General features: G+C 40.1%; 1 protein-coding gene across 2 annotated transcripts in view; it reads left to right on the top strand.

Annotated features, from left to right (window-relative positions):
* nphp4 (nephronophthisis 4) overlaps positions 1 to 21,683 on the top strand; it is a 228,977-nt gene that overhangs the window by 154,343 nt on the left and 52,951 nt on the right. For both annotated transcript variants that reach the window (XM_049581243.1, XM_049581242.1), the window contains 2 exons: positions 11,514 to 11,674; positions 12,584 to 12,767. In XM_049581243.1, coding sequence (XP_049437200.1) covers positions 11,514 to 11,674; positions 12,584 to 12,767 — 345 coding nt within the window. The remainder of the gene's footprint in view (positions 1 to 11,513; positions 11,675 to 12,583; positions 12,768 to 21,683) is intronic.

Raw genomic sequence — 21,683 nt, 5'->3', positions numbered from 1 at the left:
ATGTTTTTACAGTTTGTCACAACATTGTAACTAAAAAGAGATGAGCTAATCTGAGTGGAATCAGTGTGGTGATATTAAATTTGCCTTTTTTGGTAAAGTCATTACAAGCAAATATGAGAAAGGCTTTTGAATTTTTTGTTCTAAGTGCTCCCAAATTGGCAAGTTTCAATAATAATAATTTAATATCCAAATACAAGCTGAACAAACCATTACACAGAGACAATTACAGATTCTCCTTATCTGATTTAACTGGAGAGATGGTGATTTTGTTTATTGCTGTTGATGTTTAAACAAAAGTTATGTAACCAGAGGGAAAAAAAATACTTAGAGAGAGAAAATAAACGAAAATTTTAAGTAATCTTAACTTTGCTTCTTATGTCTATGCAGTTCCTTGCTCAAGCAAAAAAAAGAAAGAAAGAAAATAATAAAATCAATAAAATAAGAAGAAATCTCTGTTTTTGAAAGAAATAACATATATTTAAAAAAAAAAAATCTAAGTCTTCCTATTACAGATGAAATCAGAATATATGAACCAGCTTTTAGTGGTAAATGTTAGCAAACTTTAGATGGGTGTATAAATGTCAATAGTGTCAGTTAGTTGACTTTATGAATCTTCTTTACCTGTGTTACTATCCCCTTTTAGCATGTCACAGATGCCCAGCGTCCATTAAGAAACCAAACCAACTCAAGACAATCGGGAAACTGAGGAACATTCGATGTTCTATTATCCTAATTGTCACCTGTGGCCACAGCGATTGCTGTCCAATAAAAGTGCTTTAAAGCTTCAGTGATCTATATTTAATATTGACAGTGGAACAAATGATTGTTTGCAAATTTGTGATGAGCTAGTAAAGAAAATCCTAGATCTAGAAGCTGATGATATTATGAACTTGAGGGAAACCCAAGCGTGGAACACAGGAAAAGGTTTATTGTTACAAGAAATTAGAAGGATTGTGATCGGGGGTCTGTGGAATGGAGTGGAGGAGGCTGGTGTGGTGTGCAGGTGAAACTGGATGGCAGGAGAGTGATGGTCCTGAAAAAGGAAAAAAACACATGAGGAATATAGTTACTAAGAATGTCTTAGTTGGCCACTTGGTTGAACAACAGTCTGGCAGGGAGTGATTGAAGAGCAGGAATAGAAAAACTGCATGTAGATGAACTGATGAGGCAGGTGAGTATGGTGAGCAGAGCCGGGAACCAGGGAAACCAGGAAGAAGGACCACGCCCACGCCAGCACACAGACAAAACTTAACAGGGTGAGGATACACACAAGAACACGGGGAAGGGGAAGCACAAGGAAACACTAAGAAAACCACAAGTTACGGCAGTGCTGTAACAGATCAGTCATATTTTTCTCAAGAGTTGGCAGAGACCAAACCAGAGCGTGATTATTGGACAGTATGGAGATTTTGCTCCATGCCTGGATACTGTGGCAATACTACAGTGTCACTGCCTCCAAGTGCCCAAGAAAATGTACACTGCCTTTTGCTGCCTGGGTCCAGATCTTTGAATCTGCCCACTCCACTGAGTTGACTGATTCACTGAGTGCTACTGAGGGACTAACAATCAGCCAATCAGCACCACAGTGGGACTAAAACTGTTGTCGCTATATAGTAAGAAGCTGTAGAGAAAATAGAAGCTGCAATCGAGGCTGTTCTAAATCAACACGCCCTGTCAATATCCCCAACATCATATTTGTTTTTATTTTACTCCCTTCATCTCTTAAAAGAAAAATAGGTGTGTGTGCATGGCTACACATCAGTGTGGACTTTGAAAGACATTAGATTCAGGCAGATATTTTGGTTTCAAGTGATTGGTTAGGAAATATCAAATTATCCTCCCCCCCAGAAATCGGTTTGAGTGGACACAATGTCAGACTGAAGATAGAGATGGAGTTTGGAAATGGAAGTGTCTGAAGATCAGGCAACTGCTTCTGCAGTCCAGGCCAAAGGGCTTAGAGCTTAAGAGTTTGTAACTGGTGGAAAAATCAATAGTTGTTGCTATCATCTAGCCTTTCACAGCAGTTAAGTGACTGTTCCTCCTTCAGGAGCAGTGATAGTTCATTTACGTTCTGGAATTGTGTGTATAAATGGCTCAACTCAAGTTACTGTACTTTAATAGATTTAAGGCCGTGATTTTGACTTCGCCATGACACACTGCAACTTGTCAATACATTTAAGCTCCCCTGTTAAAGATCTTAAACCTGTCTGTTGCTTTGGTTGTGACCCAAAAAACAGGCAACATGATATCCTTCTGTAAAATGTTTAGTATTGAGTTGATTGATCGATTTTTTTCTTTCAGTGGTTTGAGTCTTTGCACCTTGAGGCAGTAATATCTGCTGTTCCATCCATGCTACATTGTTGAGCCAAACTGTTAGTATTCAGTTTGGCCTTGAGGAAGAAATAAAATAAGCATGTTTTGTTTGTTTCTTCTTTACTTTTTAAAGTGTTTTCCCCTGTAGTGTCTCCTTATTCAGTCCTGTTGCCATGTCGCAATCTGTGAACATAATTGCAAGGCTTTGTCCAACCCTTGGCATTTATCATAATGGGTGCATGTTTCACATCAGTTGTTGTGAGGGCCAGCCTCTACTGGACAGGAAAGGACAACTTTAAACCATATCTGGATACAGGGTTTACATTAGTCAGCTTTTTGCCATTATCACGTGTAGTTGTCCAGCAGAATAAAGTATCAGTGGCCAAAATGTCCAGTAAGAAATATGCCAAATACATAACTCAATTCATCAATATCTCATCAAGTAGCCTAATATTGTGTGACATATAAGGTATGTGCCAAAACAACTTAAATATAGACGTTTAGTATGCAGACCAGATTTTAGGATTATAGGAACAGGTGCATCTATTTACCCACCAAAGCCGTGCAAAGTGTGTTCCTGCTTCTTCGGACCATACACCAAATCCAAGGCAGTTAATGTGCTCGTATAGGTGACAGCATCACAGATCACGTTCTCCACGAAAAAGTTTTGCACACTGCAGATTTGCTTGACCATGGCAACCAGATAGTGAATAGGGAGCTTGGCGATTCCCACGATGTTATCGGGGAGGACTTTATAGTGACGCTTGGTGCCACCTGTACCAAGTCCTTTTCCTCCTTTGTGTCTGTCACTCATCACCTCTGTTTGGTAACTCTGTTCAGTGGACTACTTTTTCATTCATCTTATTTTCAAGTTATCTCAGCTGATAGACTTTGAATGCAAAAAGGGTCATGGCGTTAGTGTTTTTTTGTTGTTGTGTTTTATTGTTGTTTAAATCAAGGCTATGTCTATTTAAAACTTATGTCCGGTGTTTGGTCTATATGGCTGGAATATTGACAGCCATATTGGCCTTTTTTTAAAAAAAAAAAAAAAAAAAAAAAGGACTAGCATAAACTCTACCTGGATATCATCATGTTGGTTGGACTGGCCCCGATCACCAGAAGTGAGTTTTTTTTCCTCCCCTTAAATGCTTAAACAGTCCTTCAAGTTGTCCTTGGCTTTTGAAGTTATTATTTTGAGTCCTCTTCCTGGTTGACAAAATACCTTGATTTGCAAGGTATCCCTTGGCTACCAATTCTTTTATTTGTCCTGTGTCAGCAACCTTGTACATACATTCAGTTTCCCCTCCTGATCAACTGTAATAACTTTTTTGATTTTCTGACTTTTCATCCAGCACCTTCACCAGATCACACTTTCAGTTTCACCAGTTCTTTACCTGCCAAACCAATGACGTTCCCATCAACCTCACCTGTAATTTGTGTTCAGTGCTACTTTGCAAAAGTTTGCATGTTGGGATGCTAAATTAAGATGCTGAACATTGTAAATATTATACCTGCTGGACATCATGAAGGCATTGTCACTGTGAACATGGTGTATTGCTGGCATTTGCATTTAGCTTGAAGCACTTTCCAATGTACACGCTCACAGAGCCACGAGCATGGCTGCAGGCTCTTTATCGAAAGATGGAGTACTCTGTGACAGCTCTCCATGATCACTGTATGTTTTTGCAATCCAATAAAACCAACGGAGTGTTAAATTCATAACTATTTCTACTTCATTTATAGCACCATAAAGAAATTACTATTGCAGTCATAATACAGTGACAAATCTACTTCATTTTACAGATACTGACTACAGGGAGGGAATTCAATTCCCCCTTTCCAATAACGTTTTTATAGTCTTTTGTAATCTTTGACTCCCTAATTGGACAAATGAATGTTAATGTAAAACATCGAACACACTCTTTATTGGCTGCAGTGTAAGTGATCTATAAAGATATGAATGAAACAAGTATTGTACAAGATCAATGAACCACTGACGACTCCCTCGTCAGTCCGCGTGAGTGGTTGAATGTAGGGGGTGTGTGTGTGTGTGTGTGTGAGGGTGAGGGTGAGAGACAGAGGTTGAGAGAGAATATGGAATATGTCTGAGCTTCAAAGCTGCTGCAGTTATTCAGCATTGTGACTCTGTGCCCTGCTGGGTACATACCAATTCCTTCACCCCATAATGACAGTGGGTGGACATGTCATGTCATGTTTCATTCACCCCTTAGGTCTCAGGAGAAGTCTTTCTATCCAGCTGTCAAGTTAGTTTTACAGATGATCAAGTTGTGAGTGTAAAAAATACTGTAATTTATCAGCCTGAATCACAGTGTCGCTGCAAAAGAGGAATTTCACAGGAATGGAATTCATCTCTCTACACAGGAGGTGATATATGAAAAGTTCAGAGGAGAACTTTCTTTGTGCACTGATGTGGTAAATAGGTTGAGCTGTAATTAATTAATTAGGTTGGGGTCCCAAACGTGAGTGAAAAGGTGCAGAATATTGCATGCATTTCTGACTTCCATATTATTCTCCCACCACATATAAGTTAATATGTCTCTCGCAGTCAACTTATGATACATAGACCAGGAGACAATCAGCTCCTTCACCCTGGTAACTTTCTCTTTCCCACTGTGGCACTAAACGGACTGAGAAAGGAAGTGAGACTCAGTTTGGCATCCTGCTGTTTACTTCATATAACTTTGCACACATGCCGATTTAAGTGCTCCTTTTCAACAACTGATTTCGCTAAGCAATAGGTGTAACATTTTTACAATTATGTGCGAGCAATTACAATGGTTAAACTGTAGGTAGTGACAATTTAAAAAAAAAATACTCCCGAGAGCAAATGAATATCCTGTTTGTTCCCTTTGTAATAATTTGCATTTTCAGGCTGCAACAAGAGAGAATTTTGTTGTAAAGGCGGCAATGGGATACACTGGAAGTTCTGAGTAGCCAGTGCTAACATCGGGTCAGTATGTGACCTGTGTTATTGCTCGCAATTATTTGCCAGTGATGGAAATAATGCTGCGTATGCTCTACACAGCCAGGGTCCACCCACACAGCTGTTTTCATTTGCCTCCTGATTAGACCCCAGGACTGTGTGGGCGTGTACAGACATTGCTTGATCGGCGTGTCTGTGATTTTCCATTTGGTTTTGTTGCATCTGTTGAGGTAAATTCACATTGAACACAAGGCCAGTTTTTGCCTCGTACCACAAACAGTGTACAGCTGAATAGGCGTTAGCTATAGCTAGCTAGCATCGTATGCAGCATAGTCTGTATATAAAGATGGACGACATGACACCTCCCCAAAAGTAAAGCCAAAACATCTCGATCACCCCTTGGTAGATCATAACCCCGCCCCCCAGTGTTACAGATGGGAACATGGGCCAAAGTAAAACTCAAAGTACACGTCAAATAATTTTTAGTATAGTTTTTGTCATTTAAGGTTGTTCTTATCATCCTGATGAATGTTCAAGGGTACATTTTTCTGACAAGTTAAATAGTAAGGTAAAAAAGCCTCATGATTGACAGCTGTGTGTGCCAATTGATATGCTTGCTATCAGTGGAGCTGCTCGCAAATAGTCAGGCGGTTGTATGGGCAGTAACTCGATACTGGCTGCACATCTGGCTCCAAATGATGTCACCATTGCAAGATGGCGGCCGTATCTGCGATATTTTGGCTTTGTTTTAGCACAGTGGGAGGAAGTGGAGAGGCATTGTCCATCTGTATGTACAGTTTATGGTATACACCAAACATGTGTAGTGTATGTAGTGTTCCTGTGCTGAGGTTGTGCGATAGCCAAGTTCAAATCTTACCAGGAACTGTAGTTGCTATTTTCCATCTTTACCTGACTCTGTACCTTTTTATTATTGGAGTCATAAGGCCTTGGGAGGAGCACAAATTTTCCTCTCGAATTCAAGCAGATTAAATTACTTGATTTGCAACGATGGAACCTCACTTGAGTGTTCGTCGCCTTTACACACAATAGCACTGCCTATGAGATTTACTTTGCATTCAGTCTGAACACAATAATATTTAAACTTAACTTTCATCTATGATTCTTTTGAATAGATGGGTTTAGTAACTTTAGCAAACTCCCAGCATGCTGTAGCTCCACTCAGCTTCATCACCTGTGAGTCTACAGGGCCTTTGGAGAAATATGTAACGTTGCCAGCTGGACAATTCAGTGTCCTAAGAATAATTTAAAATTAAAGAGTCTTTACATAGTGGTTGTCAACAGTGCTGGATTTGAAAAGATATTTTCACCACTACAACCTCTCGTAAATTTCATCCACGTTGTTTATATCGCCTTTTCAGAGGCAAAGAAGTTTCCCCAAAAAAAATGGTAGTCACTGTGACCAAATGTGAGGGCAACTTGCTTTAGGTAATGCAAGCTGTAGTTGCATTCATCTACAAATGTTGCATATAGGTAGTACTGTAAAACAGCCATCGGAGCAATGAGTCATTTCAAAATGAATCTGCAGTGAGAAACCTTGAGTGAAACCTTTTTTATTATTATGAAACAAAAAGACAGTTTCCCACAGATACTTTGGCGAACGTAGCCTCAGTCTACCGTGATGCTCTGGTTTGCGTCAGCCTCCACATCTAGCTGTACACTCTGTGCATCCTCACTGTTTTCTTTGCCTGCAGCCTTCACAGCGTTGTTGAGAGTTGTTGATCCCCGGAAGGATTTTCAGCCCGCCTGGCCTGCTGTGTACACACCAGGCAGGCCATCCAGGTTAGGGGAGGGGGGTGGGGTGGTGGGTGAGGGTTCTGCTGGGTGCCGCTCCTCGTCTGCAGACTTAGCTGCACACATAAGCAGACACAGTCACAGACACACACACACACACACACACACACACACACACACACACACACACACACACACACACACACACACACAGCCCTGTACAACCCTTGGGCCAGATCTGTCAGCTCTTCCCCGCTTGTGAGCACAAACACACATAGCACATTCTCTCTCTCTCTCTCTCTCTCTCTCTCTCTACCGCTTTCCTTCTGTGCTCTCATTGCCACCCGTCCACTGCACACAAGCCCAGAGCATGCTGGGAGAATTAATGGTCCAAGTGGAGAGAGTTGGCGGCTGGCTGGGGAGCGGGGAGGGAGAGGGGGGAGGTGAAGGAGTCTGTGTAGGTTAGGTTAAAGGAAAAGGAGTTCTTACGCAGCACAGAAATATCAAGACTACTTTGGTCTTTGTCTGCCTTCGCCTGTCTCTTCATCTTTTTCATGAATACTGTCAAACAAGCCTGTAATAGCTGGTGTCACTGTTGTCTACTTTAGATAAAATCGAGGTTCCCCTAGTTGGTATATTTTTGTTCTTATTTCATTTCAGATGTCTGATCAGAAAATCCGTTCCAGCGTGGGTGGATTTTGCTCAGCAGTCTGTGAAACCTTCACTGTAACCTACCTCAACTCACTTTAATGAGCTGCAGCCTACCCAGATGAGGGTGGATTAGGGGCTTTTATACCTTGACAGGAAGAAACAAGAACATTACTGCAGTATATGATCTGATAAATTAAAACTAAAATTTAATTTTGAGCATGTAAATGCATTCTTTATTACTACATGTAACAAAACAATCTAAACTTTAATGTCCATTCACTAGCTTTTCAGAGCTTTCAACTGTATCTCACAGGCGCAGACACACAGTCATACACACGCACACTACCAACAGTGGACTTTCATTGTTCGCAGACCAAGTGTGGACCTCTCTTTCTGTCTTTCCAGTCATTTTGGAAAAACAAAAGTAGGATAGAAAATTTACTTTAAATGTATCTATAAATATGTATAGAATAGCATATATAGAAATTGCCAACAGGCAATCCTTGACCAATGTTAATGAAAGCCCAACAGCTACTAAATAGACCCCGTAGGGAGAGTGTTTTCTCAAATTCAGGTTCTCATTTACACTAATAGGAAATTCATTAAAGGAATAGTTCACCCACAAAATGGCCAGTGTAAGGTTTTGTAGAAAATGCATGTGCTTTGGAAGAACTGAGTTTACAACTGGTGAGACATCGTCCCACTGTACTTCAATTCATTAAAAATTTTCTTCCTAAATTTAAGGTAGCATGGTGTAAGTAATTGATATACAAATGGTCCCTTGTTTATCCCTTGAAAATGTTGATAGCTATACCTAAAAAGATCAGACAGATGATTTTAAGGGTTTCAAGTTCTTAAAAGTCTATTGAAAACTTGACATCAGATTCAGTAGAATATTATGGAGCTATTTGCCTTCAACAAAACTTTGTATCTAAACCCTAAATAACAGACTGCTGACCTCAAAACAGGCTGTCTTTTGCAAGCATGCGTGTGTGTGTGTGTGTGTGTGTGTTTAAAAGGAGAAAAGTTTTCTGTCCGCTCATGTGTGGAGAGAGTTACAGGGGCTTGCTGGTCTCTTTAACACAGCAGGGCTGTCACCAAAGGTCCTCATTACTCCACTTCTATCCAACCAGCTGCTTCTCTGCACGTTCAACTTATGGGAATAAAGACAGCATGGGGGCTTTGATACAGAGTTGGAGGGATGTTGTTGGGGAGGAATTCTAGGAGTCGAGTTGGCACACAGACCCACACTCACACCTTTAATAGACACACGTGGTAATATTAACACGGCGCTGCAGGTTGGGTTTGGGCTGCAGCTGACTGATTGTACCCACTCACCAGCTGAGCTGGATCACTGATGGGGTCAGTTTCATTTGAACCGCTCGGAGTTAGAGGATGAGTCAGATTTGAAGTGGGTGCCTTGCAGAGCCGTCATCAGAGAATCACAGGGCACTTGTTGTACATTCTCAAAATCAGTCTGGGCTTTTATTCTGATCTGGTTTAATCATAATAAAATGTCTCATGTGTGTCCCTGCATGTGACCTTGCAGGAGTGGACAAAATAACAAATGGCTAACGATATAAATACTAAATATCCGAAGACATTTACGACCGCCTGTTGTCCTCAGAATAGTCCTCAAACTGTGTGTGTAGTGTTTTCCTCAAAAAGAAAAAAACCTTTTTCTTCTGAGTGATGAAGAGGAATATCTACTCCTCTTAAGGGTCCACTGTGGAAGTGCTGATTAAAGCCATGACTTTATCCCGCTGTTCATAAAATCACTCTTGTGGTTTTCTGGCCGTGTTAGGTACCATTATCATCTTGAATTATGGGAACCCTAGGGTGCTGCTGATTTTGTGAAATGGCCTCATACTCCCTGGTTATTGTACTCCCATGCAGTGCAATCATCAGACCTAATGACTCCCAGTAGATGGCTGCAGCACCAGTTCAGATCTGTCCACAAGGTTGACAGCTGGTTACAGATATTATGGCTCTTCCCCCAAATTCAAAGCCATCTGGGTAGAAGCACGGGGCTAAAATAATGATTACACCTGTGACTTTTTCTCCAGGTTGTGTACCTTATGTGTTTTGTTGTCAGTAGAGACATAAATACACTGGTTCTGTCTTTAGACTGTACAGCAATTTTGTGGTTTTCATTCTCAACTTGTTATTGCATCAGCACAGTGTATCATAAATGTGTTACAAATTAAAGGGTGATTCAGTGTTGCACTTCCATCAACATATAAAATAAACAGATAAATGGATATAGTGCTTTTACTGAGTCTGTCATCCATTTCTATTATCTGCTGGGATGGCAACCTTGCTACTTAAGAGAAGAGGTTGTGGCCAGAAAGATAGTGGAAATACAGCTGAGCAGCTTGAATCACATATTCAGCAGGCAGGTGCTCAATAAAGCAATGGCCACCCCCTTAGTTCAAAGTACAAGCTGTTACCATTTGGCCTTTGCCTAAGTGCCCCTGTCGCCACCAAAAAACGGTACATGAATTCCCTCAACCCTGTCTCCGTTCAAGTCTTGAATGCAGATGGCAGGAGGACGTAACTGCTGCTGTTGTTGACTTAGTGACAATGGTAGCGTCAGTGGTGATATAACACTGACAATTATGGCTTTTTAATATTGAGGTAGAGTATATTATATTTGTAGTTATTATCTTGCATGATGGTACTGATGTCAAGGACTACACTATAGAGATGTTCTCATAATGGTAATGTATACTACATTAACAATTGGTTGTTGCTAGGTGCTGTTGACAATTTTCAATGTTTATTTTATTATTAATAGCCTCCTTGGGGTTAAGGTCAACACTTAAAGCCTGCCACAGAGGAGCTTAACGACTCAGGACAATTCTCAACTGCGCATAGGTGTAATCCACCTTGGCCATGTGTTTGTTTCTACTGCTGTATGTGTCTTTGTTATATTGCATGTTTTATGTCTCATGTTTTACTGTGTTTTTATGCTTGCTGCAGCCCAAATTGCCCACTGGGGACTTGAGTTGGAACTGACTTGGGATAAACAGATAAAAACAAACACAGGATCTTACACTTTCAGTGTTTTCCAAATTTAACACCTCCAATTTGCAACAGTGGCCTTCAAGCCTAAGCCCAAAGAACTCTAATGATATCCAAGTAGGGCTGCAATGATAATTATTTTAATTATTGATTAATGGATTCATTGTTCGGTCTGTAAAATGTAGTTAAGCCAAAAATGCACGTAATAGTTTTCTTAAGCTGTGTTCAGATATGTTGTTTTGCTCAGCTGTCACTCTAATACTTGCATATTATTCAGTTAATATGGCATGAGACAAAAAGAAAGCAGCAGATCTTCACAATTGACAAGCTGGAAAGTGGAGTATTTGGATATAGTAATTAATTAAAGTAGTTGTCTTTTTTCCCCCTGTTGATTAACTTTTCTATTAATCAGCTAATCGTTGCAGCTCATCTATGCTTGGGCGTTTGTTGCTCTAACCAAACCCAATCAGTAGTGAGTGACTTATTTGTCCTGCTGATGCCATTTTGAGTTGACACAGAGGCTACAGTTGCTAGGAGCAGTTTACTAAACGCATTTGACATTTTATTAATAACAGTAAAAGGAAGAGTTGTTATTTCTTGTCCAAGCTCATCACCATTTTGTGACATTTTTCTGTCACTATTTAAGTGGATGTAGCTAGGTAGCTAGCTGTGTAGGAAAATGATATCCACATTCTTAATCTTGTTTCTCTAGCTGGAGGAAACAGCCATCAACTAACATAGCACCACATTTATTAAACACACTGTCATAATTTTTGAACAGTGTATGTAGTTTTTCCTCCATGTTGAAGTCTCCTCTCTCTTTGTGAAGGCTCTCCAGGCTTGCAGGTGCAGTTCAGAGTAGATGAGGGTTGCCTGAAGCCCGGGGAGAAGCGCTGGTTCCTGCGCTACCTGGCCCTCCACACCATGCATATCGACATCTGGGACAGTGACTCATTGCTCCTCATAGGTTCTACTGCCATCGAGCTCAAGGTAAAAGACTGAGATCGACTTATGATTCCAATGTATCTAGATGAAAGGGATCATGAGTGATATTAGTTGTGGTATTACACATAGAGTCTTAGTCTCACTGGTGTTGTGTTCATCACAAGAACTTGTCCGAGTTAAAGCATTGAAAATGACAAAACACATCCTGCTCACACATGCATTGTCAACTCGTGATACACCTTCATTGCAATGCAGTGCATCTGTCACGGATCCATGCAGCACTTGCAGATTGTGTGAACACATTAAATAGAATAAACCAGGCGTTGCAGAGAAAACTGCTACTGATAATAGAATGTCAAATACGAAAACACTTCAATATACTGTATATTACTCAGGATTCCTGAAATACACAAAACAGACATTTCATAACAGTTGTTAAAAATGGTTTTACTCCATGACTACTGGGACCAGAACAAAAACAAATTATCTTACTTTATGAGATATGCAAATGTGGATAGTGAACAAATTCAGTGCTATTTAGTGTTGCTCCCTGTGTACTACTCTGTGTTCAAGGATTTGACCGAAGCAAGTTTCCCTCCTATTTTAACCTCTAAAGAATAAATGAACCACACATTAAAAGCTCTTTAATTATGGTCCTTTCAACTCTGCTGTTTATTGATTGGACTGAAACTCTCTTGCCAACCTTGATGTGGAATTGATTTGTTTTGCAACTTGGTGAATTTTGTAAAGCATTTAATGAGAAAAAATTAAGGGAGTAGTTTACAACTGGGCAGGGCTGTTTTGACCTCATTCATTTAGCCACAACTCAAACTCCTGTTCCCAGCGTATTTGTGCTTCATTTGACTTAATATAATCATTTCCCCCTATATCTTGATTGGCATTGGCATTTGTGTTTGATGCATGCATTTCTCACACCCTATTTTGCATCCTCAGTACATGTTGCGTCAGGGTAAATCAGCAGTCCAGGCCCTTCACGAGGTGGAGGTGCTGACTACTGATTACGTGGGAGAGGACACCCTGCTGACGAGCACAGATGTGGGACAACGGTCAGCCGTCAGCCCCATGACGGTCCACACCATTGTCAGAGGCCGGCTGCACATACGCACAGGCAACATAGGCAAGTACTGCAAGACTTTTCTTGACACTGTGTTGTTTATGTCCTGCTTTGCTTATCAAATACTGACATGCCCATAGCTAACATCAACATATAATATCAACAGGTGGACAGACAAACCCAACAACACTCCTAAGAGAATACATCACCCACCAAATGAATATTTATATATCGATTAGTTATCCCGTGTTGCCTTCAATACATGAAGAAAACTTTTTTTTTCTCAAATACCTCCGTGATGAAAGAAGAATCCACAAACAGCAAACCAGTCTTGATGAATTAAAGGGTGGCAGCATTTAACAGCAAAACCATATCAAAACATTGGTTCATTAACTTTAACACAACTCATGCATAATGATCCAAGTTTCATTTATTCAGTCATATGCTCGATACTTACCAACAGTCCTTTATGATGAGGAACTGAACTAAAAGTGAAACCGTTGGTGTTTTAAAGGGTCAGTTCAGATATACCAAAGACACACAAGCACAAATTACTGACTGAGGCAGTGGTAGGCCTGCAGCTCCCCATATCAGTGAGGTAAAATTACTGACTTTATCAGTGGAGTCTGGCTTTAAGAGAGTGCATAGATAAGTATCACTTTTAGTTCAGTCCCCTCCTGTCAGAGAAGGCTGCGTGTTTGGGAAAAACTGAACATATGACCAAAAAAAAGGAGACTTGGATCAAGTTGTGTGAAGGTTTGTCAGCACATGTTTTGATATAGTTTTCCCATTGTTGAACATGCACCCCTGTGACTTCAGTTTATAAAGAATTTTCTCCATTTTTTGGATTCTTCATTCAAAGTGGAGACAAGCAAGACAAACAAAGTTTTCTTCACCAATTCAAAGGCAACAGGGGGTGAGTAATCGATGTAAGTGATAATTTACGGGGTTAATTGTTCCTTAAAGTGTGACAAAATGATCTCAACTCAAGGTCCACCTACTAGCCTTTTTTTTTTTTTTCGGAACTGGCTTACAAACCATTGTGTGACCTAAGTATAGACCTTAAGTGACATTATTTACCCAAGAATAAACTTCTAAGCTCAACGGTGTTAGGTACAGTACTTCTTAATAAATAATCAATGCCCTGTATTCCCTGATTGCACTGATTGTACAAGCCATTATTGTTAATGGATATATGTGAGAGCCTTTTGATCTTCTGCACCTTGATAAGGTACTAAGGACTGATGAATGAGCTTAAGATGCTGCATGGTGAATGCACTTGGAATACTGAATGAATTATTTCGTACAAATTCATCTGACCAGCAGGATAGTTGTCTCACTTTGTGTTGCTGTTAGCGTATACTCCTGTGGAGAAACTTGTAAATCAAATAGTCTAAATCTCTCACTGCCCCCACTGGGACACAGAGGAGGGTTGAGAGTGAATGCACAGGATGAGGGCTGCTGCGAATAGCTTGGTATTTGCATTCCCAAAAGCGTGAAGGTAAATGTAAGGAAAGCCAGGAAATTGTATTTGTTCTAGCTTTCAAAAGAAAATCCAGTTTCAATATCACCCAGATCTCCTTCTACCTCTGAAATATTTACAGCAGTGTTTTATATTCAGGTCATATTCCATTTGGAGCCTCACATTATGAAGTAATGTTGTCTGTTTACTTTTATTGATGTGTAGAGTTGGGAAATGACAGTGAATCCCCAGGGCTGCTGCTGCCGCTGTTGTTGAAAGTTCCCATTTTCTGGAGGTGTGCAGGCTTGCAAAGCAAACACTGTGCCAAAGCGAAATATCTTGATGTGATAGTTCCACTCCGTCTAGCAACTGAGCACCTTTCCTCTTCCCCTCGCACTCATCCAATTTGGGCCTGGCGTGCCCCCGCGGTGCGATGGCAGCTGACGATAGCTTCCTCGCCATTAATCAACTGTTGAAACGATACTCCCTCTCATAAACAATGCATCATTCTCCGGGCCTCAGAAACTCTGCGGAGTGCCATTGTTGGGGCTAAATATGCCAGCACTTATCACTCAAAGCAGGTTGAGAGCACAGTGGGTTATTGGGTGTGCTGGGGATGGAAGGGGGGGGGGGCTGTGTCTGGCATGTAAATTCCAATCAAGGCTCAGATATCCATCAGGCGCCCGGGCCGACAGTCAGAATCAATTTGGGGAGGGAGGACTCGCAAGCACTTTTCTTTGTTTCTGCTTCCATCTGTCGCTGCCTTTCTCACATTCACACTCCTCTCTTCGCTCTTTATCACTGTCTTCCTGTTTTCTCCTATTCATCCATTTACCTCTTACCCTTCTATCACACACTTACTCTTCCACCTTCTATTTGGCTGTTTGTTTTCTTCTCTCACCTCCCCTATATCCTCTGTCTTTCCCTGCGCCTCTCATCAAGCTGTAATAAATAAGCACTCTTATTTTGTGGGTGGGAAGGGATGTGAAGCTCGGTCATTAATGCTCACTGTTGTTGGGGGAGGACGAGCGTGTGCAGCAGAAGTTACTCAGAGAATGACAGATGCTTTTGCTGTATGAAGACTTTGACAGAGATTTGATAGAAGGGACACACTCAGTGACACACACGGACACACACACATAAGCACGGTTGCATATCAAATCTCTCACACATCCCGGGAAGGGACGCACTCACGCATACACACAGACATATAGACAGACAGGTGTAGCAGAGCATGGACAGGTTGTGTGATGAGGCAGGGTGGCAGAAATGAGAGGCGGACAGGTATCGCTGACATCATGTGAGAACCCTGTAACTCCAATTTTTTTTGTCATTTTCAAGTTCAATAGAAGGATTACATGGCTTCTCTATGGATTGGAAAAATTCTACTACCCCTAAATCCCTACTGGATGGGCTCAAAAAATGCACGCCGGCCAAGCTGAATGGCAGGCTATATTTCTGTGTTGACAGTGTGCAGATACAGCTCCTGGATTTCAGTTCAAGAGGTGAAGGAAGGTTGCTTGAAAATGGTTGATGACACAGGGTTCAGGAGAAAAGAAGAAATGTGTGGCGGCAGTGTGATGGGAAGGGTAGCTAAAGCATTAAAAGCTTTTTTCACTGAGGCTGAAATGTCCTTTTGTTGTGAGGATCTTATTTATTTAGAATAATGTGCTGATTCAATATTAGTCATGCACTGTTATGTGATAAATAATGACTGGTTTAATGCGTACCATAAATTCTTGACTATTAGCCCAGGGCGTTTTATTAGTTCAACTTTAGTAGCTTAATTTGAAACAGGCTTATTAAAGGCAGAGTCCTAGGTTACATTATAGTAACAATTTCCTCTGTTTTCTGATCTGCTCCTGTTTTCATTTGCTCTTAATGCTGTTTGCTGTTAATGCAAACTGAAAACTCTTCCATGTTTACCTGTTGTTATTTTCATAAATTCAGCATACTCTACATTGTAATACTTAGTAGGAATGCAGCTGCAATTATTTTGGTTGCTGATTAATTTGCCCATTACTTTCTTGATGAATTGAAAGCTGTTTGGTCATAAAAATGTCAGAAAATGGTGAAAAATGTTAGTCACTGTTTCCTTAAGCCCAAGATAATGTCCTCACATGTTACGATATTTGGTTTGCTGTCATAAAGGAGTAAAGAAACTGGAAAATATTCAAATTTTAAGGAGCTGAAATCAGATAATTTTGACTTTAAAAATGACTCAACTTACTAAACCGATTAATATATTATCAAATTAGTTGGTGATGAATTTATTTGTTGACAACTAATCAATAATCATGCAGCTGTAATGCTCAGTACTTTACTGCTTTCTCTTTCTCACAGAAATGTTTTCATTCACTGTTTCCAGTTGCTTTCAATTTGCCTTTTGTTAAGTAGGGTGTGTAAATCACTAGTTTCATTACAACATCATATTAAATCGATTCTTAACTATTATATATTTACCAATATCACTAAGTCTGCCACAATATGATATCAGCTCAATTCAATTCAATTCAGGGGCCTGAGTTCGATATAAGATGATATCATATGCCCATTTCATACAGTCTGTTACAGATGAAGCTGCTACCCCTTTCTCTTTTGCTTTTGGCCATAAAAGATAAAAACAACGTGTACATAATGTAAATAACTGTAACCGGCTAATTTTACAGTAAAGTTTACTTTAAATTGACTTCGCAAACACATAAAACAGCATCTGAGAAGTTAGCCTTGAGCTCTCTCTGGAGGAAATTTTTGAATTTTGACCTAAACTATAATCTTTTTCCTAAAACTGGTTTAAAGCCCTGAAGGCAAACTTCTCCCAACAGCCCTAAAACATGGAATAACAAGATCTTTTCTAAAAGTATAAAATCTGGCTTTTGCTAGTCACTCATTACTAGCTTAAGCACTTTTACACTGAATGAATTAGCCTAGCCTTTCCTCTACTCTAGCTTGGGAGCGTGTTTTTTTTGTTCAGTCTAACATTGTTAAAATGAAGAAGCTAATGTTGTGGTGTTGCTGCAGTAGGTTAGCAGCACTGCTACACAGCTACATCATATTTCCTGAGTATCCTATCTCGCAGTAATATTGTTTATATACGTGTGCTTTATCTGTTGACCAATAGTTTTTTCGAAATCCAAAGTATTTCCACAGCGCTGATTTATTCTTGAGTAAATATCCTTTTTGTCTTTTTCTTATCTGCCTGGCAGTGTTTGATGATGACACAGTATTTCAAAATAAAGGCGTTTCCTAAAGATGATGATATGGATTGATATTGTCACTTTGCTTCAATGATATGGAATCATTGATCACTGAACCGATAAACTGATCAAGAGTGATGGAACGTTACACCCCTACTGTTGAGCTTCTGTCAATAAAACTCAGCACTGTGTGCAGATTTTTACATTAAAAACCTTCCAGTGGCTGACAGGGCATAACCCCTCCCATTCCTGATAGGCTTGATTTAGGACAATTGCAGGAAGCATTGAATTTCAGTGACAGTAAGTTCGTAGCACTCAGAAAAATGTCAGGATGGAAGTGATTGAAATTGATTAGGACATAAAACCAGTATTTCTGTTGAAAAGGCAGAGTCAGCAGCAGAGTGGTTACTATAGCATGTAGTTGCACTGATGGAATTTGTGCTGTGGAAATTTCCATTATTCTGCATTTACCATATGAGCTATGATGTCATGTAGCCTCCCCAAAAAGAATGTAGGATTAAAAAAAAAAAAAAAGTATTAGTTACATGATCATATGTGGATCTCTCTTTTCCCCTCTATGCTATTATTATTCACAAGCAACGCAGTCCTGACTACGTACTGCTCTCTCCCTTTTCTAATTTTATGTGTTTCAGTCATGCATGCTATTAATCATGTCTTTACTTTGCTCCATTGGGAATCCATCAGAATTAGGCTTCATTGGAAAAAGTGAGTGGCAGACTGTCATTCCCAAAATGAAAAAGAGTGAAACACCAAATGATATCCTTTTTAATCATCACAAGGTGGGATTGACAAGTAATTAATTAAATGGTAATGATATACGCTGTCAGGCCTATTCAATCATTCTGTAAAGCAGCTTTTATTAATAGCGTCGTAAAGGGCTAAAGAAAGTGGCTTAATCAGAATAATAGAGAGTTGTGAAATCTTGGTTCAAACCTGGGGGGTTGGTTTTACTGTGGTTTGAGGTCTTGACGATGGGAAACAGCACTCCCACACAGAGAACTGTAGGAGCAGATGAAGAGTGTATAAACCATGACAACAGCCTGCTTGTCCCATGAAGCTGATTGACTGGTGAATCCAGAGGAAGGCTATGATGCTTTATTGATTTCATCTGCTAGATCCACATGAACTCTGAGTTGAAAATGAAGATAGAGGCAAGGAATACATTGAAGGGAGAGCTTTAACCTTAACTCACATAAAAACCATGGAACAACAATTTAAAGCTGGAACTAATGGAGCACCTGTCAAGTTGAGCCACCATCTGCTGAGTCAAAGCCGAATCATCAGTACGAGGTAGCAACTTTGTCCGAAAGATGGTAAATACAATAAACACACAAACATTAAATAATCTTTGTTATCCATGATGTCATTGTGATGTAAAGCTCAGAGCTTTCCCACAGACAGATGCTGTGGATTAATTGATGGTTTGTTGTATTATATTATCTCTCTCAAACAAACAGGCAAGCAAACACAACATAGATAGATGGCAGATGGATAAAAAGTAAAGGATGGGTGAAATAAAATAGCAAAGAATGAAGGAAGCGAGGACAGGCAAGCCATTATCATAGATTTGAGGCTGTAGAATCATATAACTGGGGGGCTACATAAGCCCCATTTCCCTCGAGCAGTCCGGTACAGTTCAGTTCAGTCCAGTACACTTTTTTCCCTGTTTCCACTGTGAAAAGTTGTAGATGGTACCAGCTGAACCGTTCTTTACCGTCCCCATTTTTGGTCCCCCTCTGTTGGGGTACCTAGCACACAGATCTGGTACTAAAAGGTGGAGCTGTGAACACTGCAGTCCATTGATTGGTCAGTAGTGGACGGTCACTCTGCTCAGGGCCGAGTTGTGGCTGGTTTTGTGGCTCATGTAACCACTGTTCATACTGTGGAGAGTTTTGTTAGTAGACTGTAACTACAAAATGAAAGGATGTTTTGCTGCCTCTGGCAGCAGCTGGAAATGATGAACAAAATACTTAATTCACTAGTCTGAGCGCTGGTGATTTTAAGGTGCAACATTTACTTGTAATGTCACTCAGTGCATGAGTTGATGATGTGAATCAATCAAGATACCTTTTTATGTGACAACTTTGACCTTTACTTAAGATTTTATTGTCTCTTTGATGACATTCTCTTTTAGTAATGAGTGAATCTTCAAGCGTTAAAAAATATACATTAATTTCAACCGGATTATGTGAACTGCATATATTCTTATCATCACGTGGAGAAAAAAACAAAACATTGCAGAGCATTGTTCCTGTGGGCCCCAACAGCACTTAGCCTCTGCGCTTGCCTGAGAAGGACTGAATGCACAAACCTGCTATTTTTGAATATCCCATCGAGACAGACTCTCACTGCAGCCTGTTTTATTTTGATCTGAAAATGTTGGCGTGCAGCTTCGTTCTGTGGACGATAAACAAGGTGCAGACTGATAAAGCAGGAAAGACAGTGAGTGACAACAACCCTGTTGGCATGAAAGAGAACTGTTTGTGGTGAAAACACTAAACGGACCGAGAGTCTAGGTACCATGTCTGAAGGGTTACTTTTGGTTCCAAAGGTACTCTACCAAAAGTGTTTGGTGGAAACGGGACTATAGTGAACTCAAGCAGTGGGGTGTCTACATGTCTATATTGCCGTTTTCTTGCCAGCAGTGGGACCTGAAGATCGCAGTGTTGCTCAGTTTCATTGGCAGTTCCTTTTTTTTGTATTTCAAAGTGAGCCTTTATATATTGGCATTTACTGGCCAAACTGCCATAAAATTTGATACAGATATTCATGGTCCCTAGAGAATGATTGGTGGGGGAACCTCACACCTGTAGTTTGGTTCATTTGGTTTGGACCAAATTTAGTTATGATCTATTTCCTCTTTACACTGACTTTTTAAAAAGAACCAATGCGAGTAAACATTGGTTTGATTGGACAGTTCGGGCGATGTCATCCTGCATCATCAGGACCCATATGGGGAAATCAAATCCTGGTGACTGACAGAGGGTTACCCATCACTTTAATGTATCCAGTGTGTATGTTTAAGTTCTATGGTGTCACAACGAGCCCACAAGTAAATAACTGATTATCAGCATTGTTGGAATTTTTAGACTGCAAATTGACTGCAGTTTATGAATAATGTGACTAACAGGTAGAGACAGTACAAAAAGGCAACGTCTTGTACAGTAATGATTCAGCGCTCATTACTGTGGGATCACTGTCACACACTTTTTAATGGACTTAATGGACTGACAAAGTAGAGGCAGTTGGATACAAGCACAGTAGTTTTAACAGCTTTATAATCATGCTGATGTGCATACATGTTACCATGGTGACTAAATATTTGCATAAATATATACACAGATGAATTACAAGATCAAAGACTGATTTCTCGTGGAGGAGGTGGATTTATAGTTGTTTAGTTTTTGAAATCATGCTAAAATCATCTATTTGCTATCATAATATCCTGTGGTTGGTTTGTTTGCTTGTACACCACAAGTGAACCACACTAGCATCCATTTTTGAAGCAAACTGAGCACCACCTTTACAGACGGGTCTTGATTTGGTTGTTTGGTTCACACAAGGGTTTGATTGACAGCTTTTACACTAGCAAATTAAACCATACCAATCAGGCAAATGGACCTGAGTACATTTTAATAGAACCAAACAGGTTAAGTGTGAAGGCAGTGAATCACCCTTAATGATTTTAGTGACAACTCTTAACTACTGTGTAGTGCCACAATCAGGTCGCATCGGAAAGGGAATGTTTGATGTGGTTTGATTTGATAATAATATGTTAATGTAAAGACACAAGTAAATGCAAACAAACACTTCTCGCTCTGGTAGAACAAATTGCGACAAAGACAAGTCTACAGGTGTTGAAAATGTTTGGATACCCTATCAGATTTCATTTGGCACCATCCTCAGGACAATATGTCAGCATTGTACACAAGATATCTTGTAAACTAATGCTCCCAAGGGAACAAGTCACAAACAAACATTGGGCAATTAACATTTGAAATGCATGTTTTCATCCTTTTTTTTTTTTAGCTTTTTGGTCTCCACCAAATCCTGAGGAAAATATCTAGCTGTTTAGCTGCGAGATGCTCCACTATGTTCACCTGCTAGTTGCACTTTTTTTTGGTCTGGTCCAGGGCGGGTGGTGTACAGTTGGTTTATCAGAAAAAGCTGCTCTGACTGGAGAGAAACAAGGTTGTTAAGAGTGGAAGTTGCAGGGTGTAAAACTAAAACATTAAGCTAAAATACAGTAAAATGCTGCGAAATAAGGTGATGATTCTCTGTGGGTTCATCACTTTGAGC

The sequence above is a fragment of the Epinephelus fuscoguttatus genome, linkage group LG7 (genome assembly GCF_011397635.1).
Source record: "Epinephelus fuscoguttatus linkage group LG7, E.fuscoguttatus.final_Chr_v1".
Taxonomy (NCBI): domain Eukaryota; kingdom Metazoa; phylum Chordata; class Actinopteri; order Perciformes; family Serranidae; genus Epinephelus; species Epinephelus fuscoguttatus.
The sequence above is the reverse complement of the archived record's forward strand: the minus strand, read 5'-3'. Positions and strand labels throughout refer to the sequence as shown.